The 25,426-nt window shown below is 46.5% G+C and overlaps 1 protein-coding gene across 1 annotated transcript in view; it reads left to right on the top strand.

Annotated features, from left to right (window-relative positions):
• LOC140741254 (fructose-1,6-bisphosphatase isozyme 2-like) overlaps positions 1 to 23,311 on the top strand; it is a 74,317-nt gene extending 51,006 nt beyond the window's left edge. Inside the window, exons 6-7 of the mRNA XM_073071242.1 lie at positions 12,555 to 12,674; positions 22,954 to 23,311. Coding sequence (XP_072927343.1) covers positions 12,555 to 12,674; positions 22,954 to 23,148 — 315 coding nt within the window. The 3' untranslated portion in view covers positions 23,149 to 23,311. The remainder of the gene's footprint in view (positions 1 to 12,554; positions 12,675 to 22,953) is intronic.
• The last annotated feature ends 2,115 nt before the right edge of the window (positions 23,312 to 25,426 follow it).

Here is a 25,426-nt window from a genome sequence, read left to right as displayed (position 1 = left end):
GATGTTACCTGGGGTCGTCAGGTGTTTTGGGTCTTACAACACCATACACCCTCGCCCAGGCGACCCGTCCGGGGTTGATCAGACCCCGGCCTGTGCCCTAGCAGCAACCCACGGATCTGCCCTCTTTATCCAGAGCCATCTTGACGCTTTCTCTGCTGCGTCTGTGGTGGTAGAAATGGCTCTCCTTCTCTCTCCCGTGATTCCAAGTGCAGTGTACACTTTGCAGAGCGACTGGCCTGCAAAGCCACGACACCCGACCTCCACGGGCCAACACTTTGCTCTCCAGCCTCTTCTTTGGCAGTTGTTCTTCAGATCTTCATACTCGGCTCTTCTCCACTCATAGGCCTCCTCCATGCGTTCTTCCCAAGGCACGGTAAGCTCAAGCATAAGAACATGCTTCAGTGAGTCGGAGAACAACACAATGTCAGGGTGCAATGTAGTCTCTGTGACGTGGGGAGGGAACTGCAGCTGTTTTCCCAGGACTGCTTTTAGCTTCCAGTCCTGCGCAGTGAAGAGCAACCCGGTTGCTTTCTGGTGTTGTGTTGGTCTTTCCCTCTCTTTGACAAAGCAGATGGTATTCCTGACTGGACTTGTTTTCCGGCAGATGTTAGGGGTGCTGCAGGTGGTCTCAGCAACTGTCCGGAGGACCTGGTCGTGTCGCCACCGATAACGGCCATCGGCAAGAGCTCTGGGGCAGCAGCTCAGAATATGCTCTAGCGTGCCGGTCTTCTCACAGAGGGGGCAAGCTGGTCGTTCTGCAAGGGCCCAGCAGTGCAGGTTGGATGGGCTCGGAAGGACGTCATAAACAGCCTGGATGAGGAACTTGATGTGGTGTGGATCCACCTTCCAGAGATCTTTCACTCGATCACCTGCTCCCCTTTGGTCCAGGCTCCTTGCTGTTTCATTGCCACTGCTCTGCTGGTCCTCTCCTCCTCCACAGCTGCCCTTACTTCATTCTGGACCAGCTCTTGTTGCTCTTTCCCTTGTGCTTTGTCAAAATGGGGGACTTCAAGGCTCGCAAGTCCAACTCTTCCCTTTGGTAGTTGCCCCCACCAGCACTTTGTGGTGCAGTCATGCCTCAGCTTCTTCCACTGCAGCCTCTGCTCGCCACTTTCTTACCGTTCTCACTGTCACTCTCGCTCCGGCAACCTTTGGATCTGAAGATTCCCGGAACTGCAGCACCCCTCTTACTCCCGAAACCTTGATCTCCTCCTGATGGATTTCAGGGGAAGCCTCAGTTTGCAATTATTCCCGTACAGAGCGATGCTGCTGATGTTCCTTGGTAAACCCAGCCATCTTCGCAGGAACCGGCTGACTACCCTCTCTAAGTCAGCAACAGTGGAAATTGGAAACTCATGGAGAAGCAGTGGCCGGAGGATTCTTGCTAGTACACCGTGCTGGTAAATCCATGCCCTAAACCGCCCTGGAAGGCCAGTCCTGTCAACCTCTTGCAACCATTGTTCAAACTCCCCACAGGTGTTTCCTATTGCCGCCTTCTCTCTGAGTGTTGCATCAAACATCTTCCCGAGACTTTTAACAGGATTCTCTGTGATGGTAGGAATTGGAATGTCCTCAATAGAGAAACGAAATTTCTCCTGTACTCTCCCCTTCTTCAGCACTACAGATCTTGAAATTGCAGGCTTAAAGGACATCCTTGCCCACCTCATCAACCTTTCCAGCCCCTTAAAATTCCACCTAGCACCAGGCACTGACTCCATAGTGATAATCAGATCATCCATGAAGGCTCATGTTGGTGGTTGGCGGATCCCACATGTTGATTTCAGGCCTCGACACTCTGGCTCTGCAGATTTTACCAGCATGTTCATTGTAAGGGTGAAAAGGATGAGTGAGACCAGCCTGCACCAGTCTGATGTTATTGGCCATGTTGACTCTCAGGTGGAATTCATTGTCATAGTCCACAAGGAGGCCTCTGATTCTTTCAGGAACATGGTGCCTCTTCAGAGCATTTTCAACAGCCTTGTGGGGGATTGATCCATAGGCATTGGCCAAATTCAACCACAAAACCACTAAGTCACCCTTATTCTCTCTGGCCTCTCACAGGAGCTGTGTGATGACTCCAGTGTGCTCCAAGCAGCCTGGTACCCTTGGAACGCCACCCTTCTGAACGGAGGTGTCGATGTAATTGTTCCTCAGGAAGTGCTCTGTTAGGCGCTTTGCCACCACGCTGAAGAAGATCTTCCCTTCAACACTCAGCAAGGATATTATCCTAAACTGGCTGATGTTCTCAGAGTTCTCTTCTTTTGGAATCCACGCTCCGTTTGCGTACTTCCATTGCTTGGGCTCTTTGCCTCTCTTCCAGACGACCTTGAGGATTCTCCACAGCCGCCGGGGAAGCCGGGGGCAGCGTTTGCAGATGTGGTAAGTAGTGCCACTTGGACCGAGAGCTGAGAGGGGGTGCTTGCTGCAGGGGCAATAGCTTGCTCTCCATGCCATGCTGCCCTGGCTTGCAAATCACATGGACAGCTGGGAAGCGATATCCCTGGTCCACACCGACCAGTGGAGAATGTTGTACAGAACGTGGCAGGCTATGTTGACTGCAGCTATAGCCCTCAATAAAATAAGCCCACGGAGATACGGCTTAAGGAGTCCTGACGTGAGTTTGATGGTATTCTTTGCCCTTGCCTATTTCCTAGTCTACAGTCAGCTGGCACTATTCTCATTTACTCCAAGCAATAGCTCAATTCTATCGACTTTATTTAGTACAAACTTGCTGATAAACAGAACTTTAAGAGCACAAGCAGACTATTCATTGAGTACACTGTTTAGTGGGCAGACTGATCTTTGAACGATCTGAACATGCAGCTGGTTTGGAGTTATTGACTGATGTTGCTCAACATTCACGAGTTTAACTGGTTACTCTCCAGACTCTGAATGCTTATCAAAAGTAAAACAAGTCTCATGACAAATATCTTTGCCCTCACTGATTCTCTTCAGAGGACCTGGACATTTTGCCTGAACTAAGTATGGGTTAACCTCCAGTGCCTGACTTAAACAACAGTTGTGACCCGTAGCTATGATTGTCAGGAGATTGTGTGTCTATGGTGCATATATCTTTTACTGAGTTAAGTGCAGTGTATCCTTTCCAACCCTTTGAGCCATGCCACCCAGCAACCCTCCGATTTAATCCTAGGACAAGTTACAGTGACCAATTAATCAACTGGTACTTCTTTGGAATGTGGGAGGAAACTGGAGCACCCGGCGGGGAGAACGGATAAACTCCTTACAGGCAGCAGCGGGAATTGAACCTGGGTCGCCGGTACTGTAAAGCGTTGTGCTAACCACTACACTACCATGCCACCCATATCAATGATGATCCTGATCCCCAACTTAGTAAAGGTCAGTGTTTCATGATGGAGGAATCCTATGCAACCTTAAAATTTCTTTATTTGGGGACATTTATCCTTTCAAATTTCCTTGTAATGTAGAAGAAAGCCACTCAGCCCATTGAATCTTTACCAGTAACAGAGCAATCCCATTTCTCCACTATATTCCTATATTGTTTTGTCCTTGAAGTTGTCCATTGACAGTTCTTCGATACCCCCGTTCACTTAGTGTAGGAATAATCTAGGAACTAATTAACCTTAAAACTACTGTACCTTTGGGATGTGACTGGAAACAGAAGAACATGCAAACAGAAATTCATTCTTTAAGAGAAATAAAATGGTGTTAATATTGTGGAAACATTGCAAAAAGATTTAAATTAAGTTAAATAACCCAAGAAAATCCTAATATGCCTGAGATAATTTAAGTAGGTTTCTTCCCTCTTGAATAATAAGTCAAAAAATAGCAAGTGTATTACATAAGCAAGCAGTAAGATATTGAAGTTGGTCCGATAATGAAGGTGTAGATTCAGATCACTTACTTGCTTGTAGCTGCACCCATCTGACTACTGTAGTTATTCAGGAAGGGAGGAGGAGATTCTACTTAAACATATAAATGCAGTGCCCATCACATTTCCAGTGAAGTAATTTTTTTTTAATTAAACAAAATAGACTTTATTCAAAATAAAATGATATACAAAAAACCATTCAATGACTTTCAATTCTTTACAATTGTTTCCATTACGGTCTTTACATTTTCACACTTTTCGCTACCCATGTGGCACTCTGTTATTCCATATTTACATACACTTGTTCAGGGGTATACACCCCACCCCCCCACCCCTCAACTCCCGTGGGAGAAGGACCCTAGACTGTGGTCCTTCCCCACCGGGCCCTTGCGGTGGCTGCACCGAGTCTGAGTGCGTCCCTCAGCACGTACTCCTGCAGCCAATAATGTGCCGGTCGGCAGCATTCCCCCACGGACATCTCCGTGTGCTGGTAGACCATCAAGTTTCGGGCCGACCAAAGAGCGTCTTTCACCAAGTTGATGATCTGCCAGCAGCACCGGATGTTGGTCTCCATGTGCGTCCCCAGGAACAGCCCGTAGATCAGAGAGTCCTTTGTTACACAACTGCTGGGGATGAACCTCGACACTGCCCCTTCCATCCTCCTCCACACCTTCTCCGCGAACCCACAGTGTGCAAAGAGGTGGGTCACCGACTCCTCCTCACTGCAGTCCTTCCGTGGGCAGAGGGGTGTGGAGACGACGTTCCGGGTGTATAGGAGGGATCGGACTGCGAGGGCCCCTCTCACCGCCAGCCAGGCGAGGTCTTGGTGCCTGTTGGTGAGGTCTGGCGATGAGGCATTTTGCCAGATGAACTGGACTGTCTGCTCAGGGAACCACCCCATTGTGTCCATCACATCCTTCTCCTGCAGTGTCTGCAGGACCTTACGTGCTGACCACTGCCTGATGGCCCTGTGGTCAAAGGCGTTGACCTGAAAGAACTTCTCTACGAAGGACAGGTATGGCGGCAACGACCAGCTGACAGGGGTGTTGTGCGGGAAAGGAGCCAGACCCATCCTTCGTAGCCAGGGTGACAGGTAGAACCTGGGCACGTAGTGGTACTTGGTGCCCACATACCTGGGATCCACACACAACCTGATGCAGCCACAGACGAAGCTGGTCATCAGGGTGAGGGCGACATTGGGGACGTTTTTGCCCCCGTTGTCCAGGGACTTGTGCTTGGTGGTTCGTCTGACCCGCTCCATCTTGGATCCCCAGACGTATCTGAAGACGGCTCAGGTGATTTCCGAGCTGAACGAACGGGGGACGGACCACACCTGTGCCAAGTACAGCAGCCCTGAGAGCACCTCACACCTGATGACCAGGTTTTTGCCTGCTATCGATAGGGAGCGCCCTCCCCACAGTCCCAGTTTCTGTTTGACCATACAGTCCGCTCCTGCCAGTTCCTGTTGCACGCCTTGACCCCTCCGAACCAGATCCCCAACACCCTCACGTGATCAGACCTGATGGTGAAGGGGACGCTGGATCGGTCGGGCCAGTTGTCGAAGAGCATGGTTTCGCTCTTCGTGCGGTTGACCCTGGCCCCCGACGCCTGCTCGAACTGTTCGCAGATGCCGATCAGCCTGCGAACTGACCTCAGATCAGAGCAGAAGATGGTGACATCGTCCATGTACAGGGAGGTTTTGACTTGGGTCCCTCCGCTGCCTGGCAGCGTCACCCCTCTTATGCCCTCATCCCTCCTGATGGCTTCGGCAAAGGGTTCTGTGCAGCACACGAACAAGACAGGGGAGAGAGGGCAGCCCTGCCTGACTCCAGACCTGATGGGGAAGCTGTCTGTTTCCCACCCGTTGACCTGGACTGCACTACAGATGTCCGTGTAGAGCAGTTTGATCCAATTACGGATTCCCTCCCCAAATCCCATTTTGGAGAGTACATCTGCCATGTACGTGTGCGATATCCTGTCGAAGGCTTTCTCGTGGTCCAAGCTGACCAGGCAGACGTCCACTCCACTGTCCTGCACGTAGGCGATGGTGTCCCTCAGCAGCGCGAGGCTGTCTGAGATCATCCTGCCCGGTACAGCACAGGTTTGGTCTGGGTGGATCACCTGCTCCAGTGCAGACTTGACCCTGTTGGTGATAGCCTTGGACAGGATCTTGTAGTCCACATTCAGGAGTGAGATGGGCCTCCAATTTTTAATGTCTTCCCTCTCCCCCTTCTGCTTGTAGATGAGGGTGATGATGCTCTTCCGCATGGATTCGGACATGCTGCCTGCCAGGAGCGTAGCGTTGTACACTTCCAGCAGGTCGGGGCCCATCCGGTTCCACAGAGTCGAATACAACTCGACCGGTGAGCCGTCGCTTCCGGCAGTCTTAACCAACTCAAAGGAACGGGTGGAGCCAATCAGCTCGTCCAGGGTCAGTGGCTGCTCCAGACTCTCCCGCTTGCCGTCGTCTAAGACCTGCGTGATAGACGACAGGAAGTTGCAGGAGGCTGTGGAGTCTGTGGCCTTTTCACCGTACAGACCGGCATAGAAGGACCTGCAGATCCTCAGTATGTCTCTCTGCGAGGACACGGCTGAGCCGTCCTCTTCCTTAAGGCTGTGGATCACAGAACTCCCCCTGTGCACCTTTTGGAAGAAGAATCATGAGCACGTCTCGTCCTGCTCCACGGTTCGGACCCTCAATCGCAAGATGATCTCGGAGGACTCGGCGGCAAAGTGCTGGGCCTGCCGGCCCTTCACCTCCCGCAGTTCCTCCCTGACATCCACCCCCCTCGACTGCAGGAGGAGGAGTTGCTGCAACTCTGTCTGGAGTTTACGCAGTTCTCTCTGCCCCTGCCTTGCTTTCTGGATACCCTTGTGGATGAAGAACCTCTTGATGTTCTCCTTGGTGGCTTCCCACCAGTGAACCGGGGAATCAAAGAAGGCTTTCAAGTTCTCCAACCTGTGTACTCCTTCTCTAGTTCCTCGATGTTCTCTGGGGTCAGCAGCTTGACGTTCAGCTTCCACGTCCCCCTCCCTGCCTTCCGGTCCTCCCGCAGGTGGCAGGTGGTCAGTGGTCAGAGAAGAACACTGGCGTGACGTCGGTGGTTCTGACCGTGAGGGTCTGTGATAGGAAGAGGAACGGGCTGAGCCATCTGATCATGTCCAGGTGGCTTGTGGCTGAGCTCCACCTGTGGGGTGCCAAAGGCGTCGCGCAGCTTGGCTGTCTTTACCATGTCCATCAGGAGTCTGGAGGTACTGTCCAGCCGCATCGATGGTGCAGTTGAAGTCTCCGGCCAGAACGACCTGCCGGGCCGTCGCCAGCAGCGATGGGAGCTGCTCGAGGACGGCCAGCCGCTCGCTCCACATGGGGGAGGCGTACCCGGTGATCAGCCGGAGCGGAGTGCCCCGGTATTTGACATCTGCTACCAGGAGGCGCCCCGCAACCACCTCTTTGACTTGGGTGATTGAGAAGTTGCCTGCTCGTGGCAGAATCCCCAGGCCGGAAGTGCGACAGTCGTTGCCCCCCGACCACACCGACAAACCCCGGGTCCACCAATGTGACCGCCTCCGGTAGTTGCCGAGGTGTGGCAGTCCACACTCCTGGAGGAAGGTCACGTCGGCCTTTACCGAGTCCAAGTACTGGAGCGTGCTGACGCATCGCCCGGTACTCTTCAGACTGCGCACATTAACAGATGCCAGTGAAATGTCTGCCATTAAAGTTCTTTATTTCAGAAGCACACTGTCCTTACCTTCGCAGTCCTGAGCCTTCATGCCCACGGCCTTTGTGAAGTCCTTCGCCTTCTGTGGGCTCAGGAACTGAAGGTTATTCTCCCCTGGGTGTGGCAGTTCCTGTACTGTGCCTGGGGGCTTGGTGTCTCCCAGGCCTGCTGCCCCTTCAGGCTGTGAGGCGCCAGACGTGGCTCCGCTCCCGGGTTCCTGGAGCTGGGGGTCTCTGGTGGTCTCCGCCTCCTGTGCTTGTGCTTGGGGGGTGGCCAGCAGACTTCCCCCACTCTCTCTCCTCCGCTTTGTCCGCCGCTTCGTCTTCTGGGACAGCTGCTGGCCTCCCCCAACTCCTTCCTCGTCTGACGTGGACAGGTTACCGCAGGCTGCGTGGTCCCCTGCCCTTCTCTTCACGCGCTCCTTCCGTTCCGCCCTCTGTCGTTTGGACGGAACTTTTTGGGCCTTCTTTCGTTTGCCCACAACGCTCCAGCCTTCCTCCCCCTCGGCTCTCCCCTCCTCCATGGACTCCTCCTCCTTTTCCTGTGGCGGGTCCTGGAGGGTCTGCAAGGGGGTGGGGGCCCTCGGGGTGGCTGCGTCTTCTCCTCTGCTGGCATCTTCCATTGCTTCGGGCGCCGTCTCTGCAGGGGTGGTGGGTACATCTGATCCTGCCGGGGCCCTTCCAGTGCCAGCACCTCCCCTGGTCGCCTGTGCATAGGTGCCGGCACGTCCCGGACAGGCCCTGTACAGGTGGTTGGTGTCTCCGCAGAGATTGCAGGACTTGGCCTGCGTGCAGTCCTTGATGAGGTGGCCCTCCACCTTACAGTTCCTGCAGATGGCTGCCCTGCACTGGGCTGCGACGTGCCCCGCTTTGCGGCACACCCTGGGCCGTCCGGCTTAGACCATGTAGCCTCGGCTCCCTCCGACGGCGAAGACCGAGGGTGGGTGGAAGACGCAGCCGTTGGAGTCGACCTTCAGCTTCACCTTGACCTGCCGTTTGCTGGTCCGGCACCCCAGGCTGTCCTTCACATCCAGACAAGCTCCTACGCTCTCCACATACCGAGCGAGGAATGTAAGGACGTCGACCACTGGCACGTACGGGTTGAACATGTGCACGGTGACGGTCCATTCCTGCTGGGCGGCAGCAAGGAGGGGCTGTGCTTGCAGCAGCGACAGCGGCGCCTCTCTCCCCTTCTCCTGGAATTGCCGGAGCAACTTCTGCCACCCTGCGGGTCGTCGGAAAGTGACGTCGAAGAACCCAGCAAAGTCCTGGATGCAGTAGATGTTGTTGATTGTAAATCCACAGCAGTCCATCAAGACCTGATGCAGGTCACTCTGGTGAAGCCATTGCCCTCGTTCTGGCATCGCACTGTCAGCTGGACAGTGTTCTTGATGCCCGGGCCTCGGGCCGATGTACTGCTATCTTCAGCCATCCTGTTCACCGCTGTCGTCGTCGTCACTGGAAAGGGGTGTTAGATTGGGAGCCAATCAGCATTAGGATCCACCCCTGCGTCAGCGCAAAACCTTCTCCGCCTTCCAATCGTCGCGTGTCCCAAGGAAACTCCACTTGATCTTAGCCAAAAGGCCGAGAAGTAATTATTATAGAAAAGGAGTGTGTTTAGTAAAATTCCTGGCCCTAATCTCTATAAGATGCTGGTTTGATCAAGCTAACCAAATTTGTCACCAAACTTTAGCATAGCAGTTGGTGCAGCAGAAATTTCCTAGGAGTGGTCAAAGGGATTAAAGACTTCACCTGGCTCTTGAAATTTCAGAAATTAGGCTTGTCTTTTGTTGGAATAGAGACTGTTAAGGAGAAATTAGATGGAGGTTTTAAAGATATGGAGATTACCATTGGCAGAATGGGTGGTATGGCCAGAACACGGATTTAAAATAATTATAACAAAAAAAAGGAAAAGTAAGGAAATTAAAGAAGGAGGCGGTAGTTATGATCTGGAACATATTCTGAAATGAAACTGAAATTAATGGCAGCAGTCTAAAGTGCCATAGTTTGCAGGATGTTCTGGCAATTCTGCACAAAACGTAGGTCAAATCATTGCCTAATCTCCAGTTCAGCAATCACTTGCAAACATACAAACCCAGCATACACTGCCTGTTCAAAGTTGGTGATTTCCAAATACAGCTTCAACTTTAGATTCCACAAGAGCATAAAACAATAAGACATTGGAGAAGAGTTAGATTATTCAGCAAATTGAGTCTGTTCCACCATTCCATCATGGCTAATTATCATTGCTCTCAATCCCATTCTCCTGCCTTCTCCTTATTACTTTTAACATCCTTAAGAACCTATTAACCTTTTGCCGTAAATATACCCTGTGACTTAGTCTCCATAGCTGTCAGCGGCAATGAATTCCACAAATTGCTGGTTAAGTAAATTCCTCCTCATCTCTGTTCTAAAGGGGTGTCCCTCTATTCTGAGTCTGTACATGCTGGTTTGACACCCCTACTATAAAACTTTCTTTATTACTTTTCATATTCGATAGGTTTCAAAGAGTTCTTCAAAATTCCAGCAAGTGCAGGCCAGGAGCTATCAAATGTTCCACATACATTAACATCTTCTGGACACTATCCAATGCCAGCAGAACTTTTCTTAGATAAGAGGCCCAAAACTACTCACAGACCAAGTGTGGTCTGGCCAATAATTTATAAAGCCACAGCTTTGCATACTTGCTCTTATATTCTTGTCCTTTCAATATGTTGTGAAATTTGTTGTCTTTGCAGCAGTGTCTAAAAACAATACATAATAATAGAGGGAAAAACATGAATTACAGTAAGTATATATATATATATATATATATATATATAATAGTTAAATTAAGTAAGTAGTACAAAAATTTACAAAAACGTATTGAGGTAGTGTTCATGGTCCAATGTCCATTCAAGAATCAAATGGCAGAGGGGAAGAAGCTGTTCTTGAATTGTTGAGTGTGTGCCTTCAGGCTGCTGTACCTCCTTCTTGATGGTAGCAATGAGAGGAATGCATATCCTGGGTGATGAGGTACTTAATGAATGATACAGCCTTTTTAAGCCATTTCTCCTTGAAAATACCCTGAGTACTACAGTGGCTATTGCCCATGATGGTGCTGACTAAGTTCACAACTTTCTGCAGCTTCTTTTCATCCCGGGTAGTAGCCCCCACCCCCCATACCAGACGGTGATGTAGCCTGTTAGAATGCTTTCCACGGTACATCCATAGAGATTTGTGAGTGAGCATTCATCCTTACAAGAACTTGCAGCACCCTCCATGACTTCTGCATGAATATCTCGGGCAATACTTATCTTCCTGCTCTGTTCACCCAGAAAAAGCGACTACTGCCTCTACTTTATGGCTTAATTTCTTTCAGGAAACTCTTGGGCTGCCCAAGTTAACCCCAGGAGCATTACTAAATGCGATAGATTGTGGTAATAGAGCAGATCTCTTCACGAGTTTTGGATTTGCGGTCATACTGCAGAAGAAAAGAGCCACAAAGTATGGTTAATAGCTCCCCAAGTGAAAAGATACTGTTAGTGTTAGATGGTAAGGTCCTACACGTCAACACATGAAGTGATTGATGTACTTAAAGTTGAAGAATTCTCTTCCCTTCATACATCCGCACTCTAATGATGTCATACAATAATTTATCTTGCAGGAAGACAGTATGGCTAAAATTAAGGGTTTTGTTGAGATGAATTATGTTTAGAAGTATGGGGTTTGAGAACATTAAAGTTAGGAAACTACTGTTAGGACTATATGTAAAATCTAATGCCTTCTTGCAAAATGGCTCTGAGATTCCCCTCTTTATGAGAGCTGTGCAGGATGATATTATACTATTATTATCTAGTATGTATAATGATAAACTGTAAATAACTAATTACCATGTGATAAAACTAAATTGTATTGGGCCACTGTGTTGGTGGAAGAGGATAACGTCTGTGCTTGATGCCAGGATGAACAAGAATGAAAAACTTACATAAAGTATAAAAGAAAATACTGCAGGTGCTGGAAATTTGAAATAAAGGCAGAAAATGCTGGAACATTTGGTAGATTGGGCAGCACCTGTAGAAAGAAAACAGAGCCAAACTTTAATGTTTCAGACCCTTTGTCTGCCTGCCCCCAATGTTATGACAAAAGATGTCAGACATGAAACTTTTGCTCTGTTTCACTTTCTATAGATGTTGTCTCACCTGCTGAGCACTTCCAGAATTTTCTGTTTTTACTTTCACAGAGGCATTATGAACACAAATATGACCTCATATCACATAATTGCCATTTTATACCAACCCTGCTGAGAACATGGGATGTCTTGCAATGCTGTTTGGAGTCTGGTGGTGAGGGAACTGGCAGAGATTCACAATTGCACATGAGTGATCATTCTGGGAAGTTTGGCGGCTGTCACAGCAGCAGTCTCTTTGTCTCTCCTTCAAAGTCTTCCATGATGATTCAGGTCACCAAAGGTACAACAGAGATCACATGACACAGAGGCATTGCAAAACAGTGTGCTTAGTTCCACTGATTAATCGACATCCCCCTGCTTCCTTGTAGGTACAGGTAATTCTGCCTCAGTGCAATTAAAACATTGCTCAGACAGGCAGACAAATAACTCGGAAGTATTGAAAGGGAAGTGAAAAAGTCAAACATCTGTTACCAGCCAGACTGTACATCCCCCTCACCCACCCACTAATGTTCTACACAGGCTGAAATGCATTTAAGAAATTATGCAGATGTTTTGAGTTAGTGCCAAATCTGAACTGCTGGAAGGGGCTGAAGTTTCGCGTCCTATTAACACAAGGTTGGCATGTTAGCTTCTCTATAATTGTCTCCGAAACTAAAAAGGTGGGAGAGCGGTTCCAGCAGCAAGCTATTGTTTTTGAGTGAAAAACAGATATATTTAAACTTTATTTATGGAATATTTACATAAAAAATGGAGTGGAGTTTGTACTTCACCATTTTATGGAATTAAATCTATAATATAACTGTATTTTTACGCAGGATGGCTCTGCTCCATACGCTGCAAGGTATGTTGGATCTATGGTGGCAGACGTCCATCGTACCTTGAAGTATGGAGGAATCTTCATGTATCCTGCCAATAAGAAAGCTCCAAAAGGAAAGGTAGGTTTCACTCATTCAAAGTGTGTAACCCTGGGTGTCCAGTGTACTTAAAATATAAACACAGCACAAATAAACAAAAGTCTGTCTTTTAATTATATTCAGAATTGGGTTTAACATCGCTGGCAAGTCATGAAATTTGTTGTTTTGCATGCAGCACTACATTGCAATATAGAATAATAAAAAGAACTATAAATTACAATAAGATACACATATATATATATATATATATATAATTAAAATAAATAAGTAGAGCAAAAAGAGAGCAAAAACAAAGTGCAGGTTTCTGTGGTAAAACAGAATATTTGCATCTTCCTGTAGCTCAATTGACAAATGATTTCCAAGGAAAGAAAATGATTATCAATTCTTGGTTCATGTCAAGGAGATGATCAGAGCCAGGGCATCATTACTCCGCAGAGGGCTGTCAGAATCTGGTTGGCATTTCCCTGTTTAGCTAAAGCACTGGGGCCTCTACTTGCCTGAAATCTGCCTACTTGGATCACAACAGGAACCTTCATAATTTCTGCCCAGTGTGATTGCCTGCATTTTATGTACTGTATATTCACCCAGAGAGTCCTGGAGGCAATTAAAACTTTTATTGTCATAATTTGGATGCCTGGCTGGGCTGCCACCTACTGTATCTGCCAGTGGCTACTCTGATTTGTCCAGCTGTGTTTGTGCCCCAGTGAACTATCTCTGAATGTGGTGATGCTACAGCAGTTAGGTATGGTTGGTGTTATTCTACCCTGCTCCAGTGGTAGTTTCAGCTTTGACAATATATTTTTAATATAAATGAGTTAACCACCCCATTGTCAGTGTGCAGCCAAATAAGCCAGACAGAACCTTTTTTTCATCAGCTTCTACAGGAAAACACACCTCAAGATGCCAATCACAATAGATAATATTTTTTGCTATTTGACATAAAATTGCTGTTATTGACCAAGCACTGGGCTTTCTTAGATTTGACTATCAAGACCATAAGACATAGGAGCAGAATTAGGCCATTCAGCCCATCAAGTCTGTTCTGCCATTCCATCATGGCTAACTTATTATCACTCTCAATCTCATTCTCCTGACTTCTCCCCTAACCTTTGACACCCTGACTAATCAACCTATCAACCTCTGCTTTAAATATACTCAATGACCTGGCCTCAACAGTAGTCTGCAGCAGTGAATTCCACAGATTCACCACTCTCTGGCTAAATAAGTTCTTACTCATCTCTGTTCTAAAGGGACATCCTTGTATTCTGAGATTGTGCCTTCTAGGCCTAGACCCACTCAATATAGGAAAGATCCTTGATAGGATCCCAAGGGATTCCCCCCTCATTCTTCTAAACTCCACCGAGTACAGGCCAAGAGCCATCAAACACTTCTCGTACCTTGAGACTTGCAACTGCGTGAATGTCAGAAAAAGGAGAAGTACACAGCCAGTACACCTGTGGCTATTCCCCTCAATAATAAGTATGGAACTTTATTGAAATGAATTCACTTTATTTCTTACATCCTTCACATACATGAGGAGTAAAAATCTTTGCATTACTTCACATTAAATATGCAATGTGTAATCATAGTAATTTATAATAAATAGAACAGTCAATGTAACATAGAAGTACACTCAAATCAGCATGAGTTCATCAGTCTGATGGCCTGGTGGAAGAAGCTGTCCTGGAGCCTGTTGGTCCTGGCTTTTATGCTGTGGTACCATTTCTGGGATGGTAGCAGTTGGAATAGATAGTGGTTGGGGTGACTTGGGTCCCCAGTGATCCTTCGGGCCCTTTTTACACACCTGTCTTTGTAAACGTCCTGAATCATGGGAGGTTCACAATTGAGGATGTGCTGGGCAGTCTGCATCATTCTCTGCAGAATCCTGTGATTAAGGAATTTAGATAGCATTGTGGGTGATGATCTGCCTTGCAGGAGCCACAGGGTCTCTGGCACTGAGTCTGGTGCTGTGGCTCAGAAGAGCAGAGAGGTGAAGAGGACAGCATTGCTTATAGGAGATTCCACAGTCAGAGGAACAGAGACGAGGTTTTGTGGATGTGATAAAGACACCAGATGGTATGTTGACTCCCTAGTGCCAGGATCAAGGATGACTCAATTGGATCTATGGCATGCTCAAGGGTAAGGGTGAGCAGCCAGAAATGGTGGACAAGGCAAGGAAGTCCTGAAGAGAAATTTTAGGGAGCTAGGTAGAAAGTTGAGAAATAGGACTTCCAAGGTAGTAATCTCTGGATTGTTGCCTGTGCCACATGCCAGTGTGGGTAGGAATTGGATGATTTGGCAGGTGAATATGTGGCAGATGAACTGGAGGATGGGGGATGGGAACTGGAGTGATAGGGCTGAAGATGAGGTAGTTGGTTCACAAACAGAGGCAACGTGTAGTAATGAGAGCCTGATGATAGGATAAATTTGGAGTCAACAGGATGAGTTGCAACATAAAAGGTGGACACAATCGAAAAGGGTGAATACAGAACTGAAGGTTTTATATTTGAATGCATGCAGTATATGGAATGAGGTAGAAAATCTTGTAGCGCAGTTACAGATTGGCATGTATGATGAAGGCATCACTGAATCATGGCTGAAAGAAGATTATAGCTGAAAGCTTAATGCCCAAGGATACGCATTGTATCGAAAGAACAAGCAGGTAGGCAGAAGGGCTGGCATGGCTCTGTTGGTGAAAAATGAAATCAAAGCATTAGAAAGAGGTGACATGGAGTTGGAAGGTGTTGAATTATTGTAGATAGAGCTAATGAAATGAAAGGGTATAAAGACCTGTATACAGACCTCCAAACAGTAGAAAGGTTGTGGTATTTGTAGACCACAACCTTACTTCTACAAATACTACAGGAGATAAAAAATGCATGCCAAAAAGGCAATGTTACAATAGTCATGGGGGATTTCAATATGCAGGTAGATTGGGAAAATCAGGTTTGTGCTGGATTCCAAGAGTGGGGAATTTCTAGAATGCCTATGAGATGGTTTTTTAGAGCAGCTCATGGGTGAACCCACTGGCTATTCTGAATTGGATGTTGTGAAATGAACTGGAGTTGATTAGAGAGCTTAAGGTAAAAAAGACCCTTAGGGACAAGTGATCATCATATGATCGAATTCACCTCAAAATTGGAAAAGAGGAAGCTAAAGTCAGTGTATCAGTAGTACAGTGGAGTAAAGGGAATTACAGAGGCATGAGAGAGGAGTTGGCCCGAACTAATTGGAAAAGAACACTGGCAGGGATGATGGCAGAGCACCAATGGCTGGTACTTCTGGAAGCAATTTGGAAAGTGCAGGATATATACATCGCAAAGGGGAGGAAGTATTCTAAAGGCCACATGACACAACCGTGGCTAACAAGAGAACTCAAAGCCAACATAAAGCCCAGGAGAGGGCATATGTGGCCTCCATCGGTCGTGGTCAACCATGGGTACTGTGCCTGTGTAGTCACCGGGAGTGGCTTCTCCAGGGCGCAAGCCAGGGCAGAGTTGATATGGAGATCCGTCTGTTGCCCATGCAGTGGGACCCCCCCCACCACCCTGTGCCGATGACAGGTCCAAAGGAACGACAGAAGTTGATACAGTTTGGTGCCAGCAGTATTGCAGGAGTTGCCGTGCCAGTGCTGGGTACAGTAGTCAGCCGCCTTCGGGACTCCAACTCCAGATTTTTCCTCAGGGTTTACTCCCAAAGCCTTTCCTGTGAGTAGGTATAGCCGCAAGGCAGCGGAGGTTTGAAATCAGAGTTTTCCCTCTCCTAGATGAGCTACCATCCGTGGTTAATGAGCCCCATCAGCCCGGAGGGCATATAATAGAGCAAAAAATTAGTAGAAAGTTAGAAGATTGAGAAGCTTTTGAAAGCCAACTGAAGGCAACTAAAAAAGTCATTAAGAAGATAAGGATGGAAAATGGAAGTAAGCTAGTCAATAATATTAAAGAAGATACCAAAAGTTTCTTCAGATGAATAAAGTATAAGAAGAGGCAAGAGTGGATATCGGACTGCTGGAAAATGATGCTGGAGAGGTAGTAAATAAGGAATAAGTACTTTTGTATCAGTGCTCACTGTGGAAGACACTAGCAGTATGGTGAAAGTTCCATGTGTCAGGAGTCCTGAAGTATGTGAAGTTACCATTACCAGGGAGAAGATTCTTGGGAAGCTGAAAGGCCTGAGGATAGAGAAGTCAGTTAGACCAGATGGACAACACCCCGGGGTTCTGAAAGGGGTGGTTCTATTGCAAAGTTTGCAGACAATACGAAGATAGGTGGAGGGGCAGGTAGTTTTGAGGAAGTAGAGAGGCTACAGAAGGAAATATCTGACGAATAAACTCTTCTCAGACTTCCAGCCAGGTACAGGTATTGATTTTAATCAATGCTTCAATGACAAACACTGGCATCTTCATCAGAGGTTATGCCTAGGCATGTCTAGTCTGGTGGTGTATAGACCCCTGTTGTCCATCCCTCATGACTGACTGGTTAACAGGCTACATGGTATTATAGGAAAGATTCTAGCATGGACAAAACATTGGTTGATTGGCAAGAAGCAGGGAGTGGGAATAAAGGGAGCCTTTTCTGGTTGGCTACTGGTGATAGTGGTCTTCTACAAGGGTCTGCGTTGAGATAAAATCTTTTTACGTTATATTTCAATGATTTGGATGATGGAATTGATGGTTCTGTTGCAAAGTTTGTAGACAATACGAAGATAGGTGGAGGGACAGGTAGTTCTGAGGAAGTAGAGAGGCTACAGAAGGAAAAAAGATCTAGTGCTTTCCCAGCATATCTGATGAATGAACTCTTCTCAGACTTCCAGCCAGGTACAGGTATTGATTTTAATCAATGTTTCAATGACAAACACTGGCATCTTCATCAGGGATGATATCTAGGCATGTCTAGTCTGGTGGTGTATAGACCCCTGTTGTCCATCCCTCCTGATTGACTGGTTCTCACCAGTCAGGTTTCTGTTGTTCCACCTTGTTTACAATCAAATTCCAGTCAATTCTTAGAGCGAGATCTTCATCTTTGTTAAAATTCTTATTTTCTAGCCTTATTTCAATGGCTTCCTTCACCAGCCGATCTCAAAAGCCATTAGCAGAACATAGTAGTTTTGTGCCATTGAAGTCAATCCTATGGCTAATGTAGTCAGGAAGGATCTTAAGAAGGGACTTTGGGAAAAGATGCGTGAGAAAGCTTTGGGGAGTAGGATTAAGAAAGTCCCCAAGGCATTCTACAGATGCATGAAGAACAGGAGGGTGACTAGGGTGAAGCTAGCATCATTTAGGGATAGAAAAGGAATTTCTGGATTCCTGTGCCTGGAGTTAAAGGAGGGACCTTGCTGAATGTGAGGTCAGTGTAGAACAAACTAAGGTACTTGGTGGGGCGGGTTGAAGTTAAGAAAGAGGTAGAGTTGGAGTTTTAGAAAAACAATTTGTAGATACTGTAAGTCCCCAGATCCAAAGGGCTACACCACAGGTTACTACAGGAAGAGGGGGAAGAGATTGCTGGGGCATTGAAGATGGTCTTTGGATCCTCATTAGCCACAGGAATCATAGCAGAGGATTGGAAGTTGGCAAATGTTGTATCTTTATTCAAGGGCAATAGGGTAATATTGGGAATTATAGAGCAGCGAGTCTTATGTCACCAATGACTATCTAATGGACCATAGGGACAGCATTTATCAGCATTTGGAGAGGCATAGTCTTATTAGGGATAGTCAGCATGATTTTGTGAGGGGCAGGTTGTGTGTCATGAGCCTGATTGAATTCTTCAAAGATGTGACAAAGTATATTGATGAAGTTGGAGCAGTGGATGAGGTGTATCTGGACCTCGTTCACTGTTCCAACTTTATCAATGTACTTGGTAAGGTGTTTAACAAGATCCCCCAAGATAAGTTCATCTATTTTCATCCATAAAGTCATGAGCATGACATCTATGGAAACTGGCATCATAAGTTCACAACTCGCTAGCCCACACAAAGGAGGTAGATGGATTGAATACTGTCTGGATGTTGGTGTTCCACGGTGATCTGTTCAGGGATCTCTACTCTGTGCTTTTTATAAATGACTTGGATAAGGAAGTAAAAGGGCAGGTTAGTGAGTTTGCTGAAGATACAAGGTTGGTGGTATTGTGGATTGTGTAGAAAGTTGTTGGAGGTTACAATGAGACATTGATAGACTGCAAAGCTGGGCTGAGAAGTGGCAGATGGAGTTCAATCCAGAAAAGTGTGAAATGATACGCTTTAGATGATCAAATTTCATGGCAGATTGCAGGATATTTGTAAGATTCATAGCCTGTGGAGGAACAGAGGGACCTTGGGACCAAATCCATAGATCCCTCAAAGTTACTGCGCGAGTTGATAGGGTTGTTAAGAAGGTGTATGTGTGCTGACCTTGGGGGTTTGAGTTCAAGAGCCATAAGGTAATATTGCAGTTCTACAAAACTCTGGTTAGACCATACTTGGATTACTGTGTTTGGTTCTAGATACCTCATTATAGAAAGAATGTGGAAGCTTTAGAGAGGGTGCAGAGAAGATTTAGCAAAATGCTGCCTGGATTAGAGAGCATATCTTGTGAGGAATGGCTTTTCTCTATGGAGCAAGGGAGCATAAGTGGCAACTTGATAGATGTGCATAAAATGGTAAGAGGCTTAGATAGAGTGGAGAGCCTCAGGGCGGCAAAGGCTGGTACCAGAGGACATCCTTTTAAGTTGAGTGGAGAAAGATTTCGGAGAAGTATTTTTTTACACAAAAATTGATAAGTATCTGGATGCACTGTCAATGGTGGTGGTTGAAGCTGATGCATGATACGTTAAGGACATTTAGATGACTCTTAGATAGGCACACGGATGTAAGAAAAATGAAGGGCTAAGTAGGAGGGAAGTGTTAAAAAGTCAACAGAAAATTGTGGGCCAAAGGACCTGTACTGCGTTATCAAGTCATGTTTATTGTCATTTAACTATATACAGTGTATGTATTCTATCAAATGAGATGTATTTCCAAACTGTGGTGTTAAGCACTGTAGTTTACATAACACATCATAACTTAAGAAAGTACAGATGAAATCTGCAGATGGATTACACATAAATAAACAAACTGAAGCGCATAAATTAGATATTGTAGGATACAGAACAGATTAACCAGTGGCATTTTGAATGCGATGCAGCAAGGAGCTCAGAAGCCTAATAACCTGAGGGAAGAATTTGTTTCCCATCCTGACCGTTCTTGTTTTTATGCATTGGAGTCCCCTGCCTGATTTTAGAAAGTCAGAGAGGGTGCTGGATGGGTGTGTGGGATCCTTAATAATAATAGTGGCCCTGCATACACTGCACTCCTGATAAATGTCCCGATGGAAGGAAGGGCGACCTCTGTGATCCTCTCAGCCTTCCCACACTCCTTCGTAGGGACTTCCAGTCCGATGCTCAGTTGCTCCCATACCTGTCTGGGATGCAACTTGTCATGACACTCTCAATGGTGCTCCTATTAAATGCAGTTAAGATGGGGGGGGGGGGAACCTTATTTGCTTCAATCTCTTTAGGAAGTGGAGACGCTGCTATGCCTTCTTAGAACATAGAACGTAGAAATTTACAGCACATTACAGGCCTTTCGGTCCACAATGTTGTGCCGACTATGTAACCTACTCTAGAGACTGCCTAGAATTTCACTGGCACATAGCCCTCTATTTTTCTAAGCTCCAGTTACCTCTCTAAGAGGCTCTTAAAAGACCCTATTGTATCTGCTTCCACCACCGCCACCGGCAGTGCATTCCACGCACCCACCACTCTCTGCCATCATATTTGATCTACCAAAATGAACCACCTCACACTTATCTGGGTTGAAGTCCATCTGCCACTTCTCAGCCCCATTCTACATCCTATTGGTGTTCCGCTGTAACATTTGACAACACTCCAGACTGTCCACAACACCCCTAATCTTTGTGTCATCAGAAAACTTACTAACTCACCCTTCTACTTCTTCATCCAGGTAATTCATAAAAATCCCAAGATGGTGGGGGGGTTCCAAAACAGATCCCTGCAGAGCACCGCTGGTCACTGATCCCCATGCAGAATCTACAACCACTCTTTGCCTTCTGTGGGCAAGCCAATTCTGGATCCACATAGCAAGATCTCCTTGGATCCCATGCCTCCTTACCTTCTGAAGGAGCCTAGCATGGGGAACCTTATCAAATGCCTTACTGAAATCCATATACACTACATCCACTACTCTACCTTCATTAATATGTTTTGTTGCATCCTCAATGAATTCAGTCAGGCTTGTAAGGCATGACCTTCCTTTGACAAAGCCATGCTGACTCTCCCTAATCAGATTATCTCTCTCCAAATACTCATGTATCATGTCTCTCCGGATCTTCTCCAACAATTTGCCAACCACTGAAGTCAGACTCACTGGTCTATAATTTCCTGGGTTATCTCTACTCCCTTTCTCGAACAAGGGAACAATATTTGCAACCCTCCAATTCTCCAATACTTCTCCCGTCCCTATTGATGATGCAAAGATCATCACAAGAGGCTTACCAATCTCCTCCCTCACTTCCTACAGTAGCCTGGGGTATATCTCGTTCAGTCCCAGTAATTTATCTAACTTAATACTTTTCAAAAGCTCCAGCATCTTCTCTTTCTTATTGACTATATACTCAAGCATTTCAGTCTGTTGTAAGTCATCCCCACAACTGCCAAGGTCTTTTTCCCTGGTGAATACTGAAGCAAAGTATTCATTAAGTACCTCCACAAACTCCTCTGATTCCATGCACGTGTTTCCACTATCATAACTGATTGGTCCTATTCTCACACGGCTCATCCTCTTGCTCTTCACGTACTTGTAGAATGCCTTGGGGTTTTCCTTAATCCTGCTCATGAAGGCCTTCTCATGGCCTCTTTTGGCTCTCCTAATTCTATTCTTAAGCTCCTTCCTAGCAACCTTGTAATTTTATAAAGCTCTAACAGTATCTAGCTTCTTGAACTTTTCGTAAGCCTTTATTTTCTTCTTAACTAGATTTTCTACATATTTTGTACACCATGGTTTTTTTAACTCTACCGTCCGTTCCCTGCCTCAATGGAATGTACCTATGCAGAACTCCATGCAAATGTTCCCTGAACATTTACCACATTTCTGCCGTGCATTTCCCTGAGAACATCTGCTCCCAAGTTCCTGCCTAATAGCATCATTTTTCCCCCTACCCCAATTAAATGTTTTCCCAAATTGTCTGCTCCTATCCCTCTCTAGCACTACGGTGAAGGAGATAGAGTTGTGGTCACTACCTCCAAAATGCTCTCCCACCAAGCAATCTGGCACCTGACCAGGTTCATTCCCAATACCAGATCAAGTACCCTCTCTCCTCTAGTTGGCTTATCTACATATTGTGTCAGGAAACCTTCCTGAACACACCTAACAAACTCCACCTCATCTAAAACCCTTACACTAAGGAGATGTCAATCAATATTTGGAAAGTTAAAAACTTCCATCACAACAAACCTATTATTATTGCACCATTCCAGAATCTGCCCCCCATCTGCTCCTTGATATCCCTGTTACTATTGAGGGGGGGTCTATAAAAAAACACCTAGAATTATTGCCCCGTTCCCGTTTCTGACTTCCACCCACACTGACTCAGTATACCATCCCTCCATGACTTCCTCCTTTTCTGCAGCTGTGACACTATCCCTAATTAGCAATGCCACGCCCCCACCTCTTTTGCCTCCCTCTCTGTACTTTTTGAAACATCTAAAGCCTGGCACACTCAGCAGCCATTCCTGCTCCTGAGACATCCAAGTCTGTGTAATAGCCACAACGTGTTGATCCACAATCTTAAGTTCATCTGCCTTGTTTAGGGTACTCCTTGCATTAAAATAGACGCATCTCAAACCATCAGGCTGAGTGCATCTTTGCTCTAACATCTGCCTATCCTTCCTCACAAACTCTCTACTTGTGCTCCAACCTCCCCATCCTCTGCCTCTTCACCGGTTCCCACCCTCCTGCAAATCTAGTTTAAACCCTCCTCGATAGCATAAGCAACCCTCCCTGCCAGGATATTGGTCCCCCTCGGATTCAAGTGCAATCAGTCCTTTTTGTATAGGTCACACCTGCCCCTGAAGAGGTCCCAATGGTCCAAAATATCTGAATACCTGGCCCCTGATCCAATCTTCCAGCCATGCATTTATCCTCCACCTCACTCTTGTTCAGGGAGGTAATATTAAGGGACCAGGTGAGGTCATCATGATGTGAACTTCCAGGAACTTTTCTGTTTTATACTGTTCTATGTTTGAAATTAGTTTTTTTTTAACCACAGCTTCGCCTTCTGTATGAGTGCAACCCAATGGCCTTTATCATGGAACAAGCTGGCGGCATAGCTACTACAGGAACCCAGCCAGTACTTGATGTGAAGCCAGAATCTATTCATCAGCGAGTTCCACTCATTATGGGATCACCTGATGATGTTGAGGAATTTCTCTCCTTTGTAAAGAAACACCAAACAACTTCATGAACTGTCAAATCCTATCAGTTATGCATCTTGTAAATCTAACAAAAAGAGCTGCATGCTTAATTAAAGGGAGTTGTATTTAATACAAGAGCATAAAATATCGGCATAAGAAAATGAATTGTTTAAAGAAGAAGAGTGCTTATTACAATATATTGATTTCCTTTTACCAAGTTTGGGATGTTATTTCCTAATCAGTCCTTCCAGGAGAGGTAGCACTTCACAAGTGAATCCACCGGTGTCGTTTATTTCATCCACTTTTCACAGTGTGGCCTACTTTACATCGTTGAGGCTCAACACAGATTGGGCGATCACTCTGTTAAGCACCTTCACTCCGTCAATTGTAGCAGCCAGATCTCCCGGTGATCAGCCACTTTAATTCCACTTCCCATTCCCACACTGACAGGTTTGTCTTCTACTGCCATGTTAAGGGTAAATGCAGATTGGAGGAGCAACATATCCTGGTAGTCTCCAAGCTGAGAGCATCAACCTCAATTTCCCTAGCTTCCAGTAACCACTTCCCCGTGTAATTCCCTCAAACCCCCACCCCCCCATTTTGTTTTCCCTTAGCCCACCGGTCCCAATATCAGAATCAGATCAGATTCATTTATTTACCACGTGTATATCAGGGCATACAGTGAAACGTGCCATTTGTGTTCACAACCAACGACCTAAGGATGTGCTGGGGGTAGCCTGCAAGTGTTGCCTCACGTTTTTTATTTACATATTCTTACATCCAAGGGAGGAAAATTTTTTATGTTGTGTCTCCATTGCAATGGACAAGCAATAAAGAGGGGAAATGTGGGAGGATATTGCCCAGACACTAATATTGTATACATAATTGTTTTGTAAACATATACGTACAGTCAGATCAATGTGTATTGATAAATCTGATGGCCTGGTGAAAGAGGCTGTCCTGGAGCCTGTCGGTCCAGGCCTTACTGCTGTGGTACCGTTTGCCAGATGGTAGCAGCTGGTTGGGGTGACTCGGGTCCCTAATGATCCTTTGGGCCCTTCTTACCCACCTGTCTCTGTACATGTCCTGAACAGAGGCAAATTCACATCCATAGATGTCCTGGGCTGTCTACACCACTCTCTGCAGTGCCTTGCGATTGAGGGTTGTACAGTTCCTGTACCAGGTGATGACACAGCCAGTCCGTACACTCTCAATGGTGCCCTTGTAGAAAGTCCTGAGGATTTGGGGACTCATGCTGATCTTCTTCAGTTGCCTGCGGTGAATGAGGAGCTGTTGTGCTTTTTCTCACCACACAGCCAGTATGTACAGTCCGGATGAGATCCTTGGTGATGTGTATACTGTGGAAATTGAAATTATTCACCCTCTCAACTACAGTCTTATTGACTTCAATAGGGGCTAGCCTGTCTCCATTCCTCCTGTAATCCACGATCAACAGCTTTATTTTTTCAGCATTGAGGAAGAGGTTGTTTTCTTGGCACCACTGTGTCAGGACACTGACTTCTCCTATGTAGGCTGTTTCATCAATGTTGTGCCATCTGCAAATTTGGTCAGCAGATTGGAGCTGTGCATGGCAACGCAGTCATGGGTGTGTATGGAGTAGAGGAGGGAGCTCAGGACACAGCCCTGAGGGAGCTCCTGTGTTGAGGGTCAGAGGGGCAGAGGTGACGGTGCCCATCCTTACCACCTGCCAGCGATCCGACAGGAAGTCCAGGATCCAGCTGCACAAGGCGGGCTGCAGGCCAAGGCTCCAAGCTTCTTGTCAACCTTGGGGGGAGTTATGCTGTTGAATGCTGAACTTCAGTCCAAGAACAGCATTCTTACATAAGCATCTTTCTTCTCCAGGTGAGTGAGAACGGTGTGTAGTGCTGTGACTATTGATCAGTTGTGTTGGTAGACAAATTGTAAAGGCTCCAGTGTGGCATGCTGCAAATGTAGTCCTTGACCAGCCCCTCAAAGTATTTCCTTATGATTCAGGTGAGTGCAACAGGATGCCAATTGTTCAGACATGTTACCTTGCTTTTCTTCGGTACAAGGATAATGGTGAATGTTTTGAAGCCGGAGGGCACTACACACTGGAAGAGGGAGAGATTAAAAATGCCCATAAATGCCTGTAAATACACTTTGAGTACTTGACTTGGGATGCCATCTGGCCCCGCTGACTTGCGGCTGTTGACCTACGCACCTCATTCCAGCGCTAATGTGCGTGTCCGCAACGGCAGAGTAACGCAAACAACTTCAATGACAACATAACAGCAACAAAACAACGGTAGCAAAATAAACCATTTCCTGCCTCCCACCACTCACTCA

The sequence above is a fragment of the Hemitrygon akajei genome, chromosome 2, assembly GCF_048418815.1.
Source record: "Hemitrygon akajei chromosome 2, sHemAka1.3, whole genome shotgun sequence".
Taxonomy (NCBI): domain Eukaryota; kingdom Metazoa; phylum Chordata; class Chondrichthyes; order Myliobatiformes; family Dasyatidae; genus Hemitrygon; species Hemitrygon akajei.
The sequence above is the reverse complement of the archived record's forward strand: the minus strand, read 5'-3'. Positions and strand labels throughout refer to the sequence as shown.